Source organism: Nicotiana tabacum, chromosome 16, assembly GCF_000715075.1.
Source record: "Nicotiana tabacum cultivar K326 chromosome 16, ASM71507v2, whole genome shotgun sequence".
NCBI classification, from domain to species: domain Eukaryota; kingdom Viridiplantae; phylum Streptophyta; class Magnoliopsida; order Solanales; family Solanaceae; genus Nicotiana; species Nicotiana tabacum.
In genome coordinates this window covers 62554768-62558190 of record NC_134095.1, presented here as the reverse complement: position 1 = coordinate 62558190, position 3423 = coordinate 62554768, and the positions used below count along the sequence as shown (strand labels likewise).

The following is a 3423-nucleotide window of genomic DNA, read 5'->3' as shown; positions in this document are numbered from 1 at the left end:
AATCCGCTATCAGAGCTACTTCCCAAGCCATTCAGGGTGGGTTCGGAGGAATAGCGAAAGGCGAGAAAAAGGAAGAAACATCCATGGCAGCGTCGGGTGCAAGAAAACACCGTACTCCCAGATCCCTTCTCCCAGAAAGGACCCCACAACTCTATTACCCCCACCAAGACATGGCCTATGCTTCTCATCCATACACGGTCATGAATGCTCAACCTTATGTCTGTCCACAGCAACAAGCCAACCGTAACCAAGCTCTATTTCCTAGAAACCAGCCTCCTTACTAAAACCACTACAACACCCATCCACCACAAAATAATTTTCCCCCTCGTGAACCACCTAGAAGGCCAAATTTTACACCAATCGGCGAATCCTACTCCAGTCTGTTTCCAAAGCTTGTCCAAATGGGTCTGCTACAGCTGGTTCCTCAAACTAGGCAAAACCCAACATCACCCTCTTACAGATTTAGTGCTCGATGCGCCTATCACTCAGGGGCAGAAGGGCATGACACTGATGATTGCTGGACGCTGAAGAGAACAATGGAGAATTTGATAGAACAAATGAAGATAGTGCTAAGATATGAGAATGTCCCCAATATGACTAATAACCCACTACCAGCCCACAACAACGGGTCAGTAATCGGAATTATTTGTGAGGATAAGGAATTTGACTCGGCGTTAAAGGCCATCATTGCCATTGCTGACGTAGAAAAGAAACCAAAAGATGCCCCGAAGCAAGACAAAGGGGAGAAAAAGAACAAAACCACCCCTTCAAAATCAGAGAAGAAATTTGTAGTGGGGACTGGGGCAACGCCTCCCAAAGATGTTGTCCTCTATGTACCTCGGGGCCGCAAAGAAAAGCAGATGACTTTGAGTCCTCCTAGGAGATTCGAGCTGAACAAGGCAACCCAAATGTATGTGCCCAAGGGAGCTTATGTGATACGGGTGCCAATTAATCCACCAAGGTTGAGTGAGCCCATGGTTATTGGCCGCGCACCGCAAAAGCCCATGACGGATCCTACCGTTGTGCCCTGGAACTACAACAAATCAGTGGTAACTTACAAAGGCAAAGAAATCTCGGGAGAAGTTCAAGAAAATAACCTGGCTGAAAAGTATGTCAATTTGGAAGAGGTGAACAATGCCACTAGAAAGCGCTTCCCATCTAAGAAGCCCGTGAGTGCCAAAGAAGAGGAGACCTTCTTTCAAAAGATGAAAATGGCGGATTATGAAGTGATGGACCAGCTTCGAAAATTTCCCGAACAAGTCTCTTTATTGGCTTTGTTGATGAACTCCACCGAACATCCGAAGGTATTGATCAAGATCCTTAACGAAGCATATGTGCCTGTTGAGACTTCTGTAGAACAGTTGGAGAGGATGGCAGAAAGGTTTTTCGCAATTAACCAGATTTCCTTCAGCAAAAATGACTTGCCCCCAGAAGGGGCCATGCATAACAAAGCCTTGCACCTGACAGTCAAATGCGAAAGGTACTACATGAAAAGGGTTATGTTGGACGGAGGCTCTGGGGTAGGCATCTGCCCACTCTCAACTCTACAGCGCATGGAAATCAGGACCAAAAGAATTCAACCCAACAATGTCTATGTACGGGCTTTTGATGGTATAAAAAGGGACACAATTGGAGAGATCGATCTGATTCTGACCATTGGCCTAGTAGATTTTGAAGTAACCTTCCAAGTTCTGGATATGGACACATCCTACAATTTTCTTTTGGGGATGCCAAGGATTCATGCAGCGGGGGCTATACCTTCTACCCTTCATTAGGTGGTAAATTTTGAGCATGAAGATCAAGAGATTATGGTCCACGGGGAAGACGAGCAATAAATTTATCCGGGCCCATCAGTCCCATGTCCTGAAGCAAGAGAGGGGAGTGAGCACATAGTTTATCAGGCCTTTGAAATTGTGGTTGCAGACCAGTACGAAGAGGGAAACCCTTGCCCCCAACCCTTTCTTTCTAATGCATCAATCATGGTGGCCAAAGAAATGATCAGACATGGCTTCAAACCGGGGAAAGGGCTCGGGAAATCCTTGCAAGGGATAACTAAACTTGTCACCCTGACCGCCAGTGAAAAGTTCTTTGGGATAGGCTTCAGATCCACTCCAGCTAATGTAAAATGGGCAAATGATAGAAAGAATGATGGTTGGGTCTTGCCTCAGTCGGTGCCGCATCTATACAGAACATTTGTCAAGCCAAAATACCATAAGGAAGAAGAATATGAGGCCTTCACGCCCGAAGAGATTGAAGAGATCTGTGGGGCAATGAGGAAGATACTATATGAAACCCACATGGTCCAGCCAGGGGAGGGCTCAAGCACCGCTGAGGTGCTGTATATGGGACCTGACGCCAAGCTACAAAATTGGAAGGCTACACCATTCCCAATCAGGCGGGAGTCCCGGTAGACCTGTCCTGCCACCTTTTCTGCATCATGAGTTATTTCAGGGTGTAACTCGGATGTTTTCTTTAGTTTCTTGTCTTTTAATTCCAATGTAAACCCTTTTATCTTCAAATTCCAAGAAGTGAAATCAATATTTCATCATTCATCTTTCTTTATTCTTTCTGATTTTTGTTATTTTCCCTTTTATTTCTTCTTTCAGTTCTAACAATGCGACTTTAAATAACATGACATGCTTGTGGACTTCATGCCCAGATCCGAACACACTGTTTAACTATGAAATAATGAACCAAGAACCGGAGTACGATGAAGAAGAGGCTTTTAGGAAAATAAATCGAGAATTGGAACAATTTGAGAATAAACCTAAGCCGAACTTAAATGATACTGAATCGGTTAATTTGGGTAGTTCTGAAGAAATCAGGGACACCAAGATAAGCATCCACGTAGACGAAAAAACTTGAGACGCCTTAATCTAACTCTTGTTTGAGTTCAAAGATGTATTTGCTTGGTCATATGACGACATGCCAGGACTAAGTGTTGATTTGGTGGTTCATAAGTTGCCTACTTACCCAGACTGTCCCCCAGTTCAGCAAAAGCAAAGAAAGTTCAAAACTGATATCAGTGATAAGATCAAAGAAGAGGTCACGAAGCAATTGAAAGCGGAGGTGATCCGGGTGGTCCGGTACACCACATGGTTAGCTAATGTAGTCCCAGTTCCAAAGAAAGACGGGAAGACCCGGGTATGTGTGGATTGCAGATATTTAAACATGGCAAGTCCCAAAGATAACTTCCCTTTGCCGAACATCCACATCCTTGTTGATAACTGCGCCAAGCATGAGATGCAGTCCTTCATGGATTGTTATGCAAGATATCACCAGGTATTGATGGATGAAGAAGATGCAGAGAAGACAGCTTTTACCACACCTTGGGGTACATACTGTTATAGAGTCATGCCATTTGGTCTCAAGAACGTCGTGGCAACCTATATGAGGGTCATGATAGCCATTTTTCACGATATG

General features: G+C 44.6%; 1 protein-coding gene across 1 annotated transcript; it reads left to right on the top strand.

Annotated features, from left to right (window-relative positions):
- The first annotated feature begins 401 nt into the window (after positions 1 to 401).
- LOC142170265 (uncharacterized) lies at positions 402 to 1775 on the top strand. Its single transcript, XM_075232133.1, has one exon. It carries the CDS (start codon positions 402 to 404, stop codon positions 1773 to 1775), a length of 1374 nt encoding a protein of 457 aa, XP_075088234.1.
- The last annotated feature ends 1648 nt before the right edge of the window (positions 1776 to 3423 follow it).

Excerpts from the sequence above, each read along its gene's own strand:
- LOC142170265 (XM_075232133.1), top strand. The coding sequence starts at position 402 with ATGGGTCTGCTACAGCTGGTTCCTCAAACTAGGCAAAACCCAACATCA.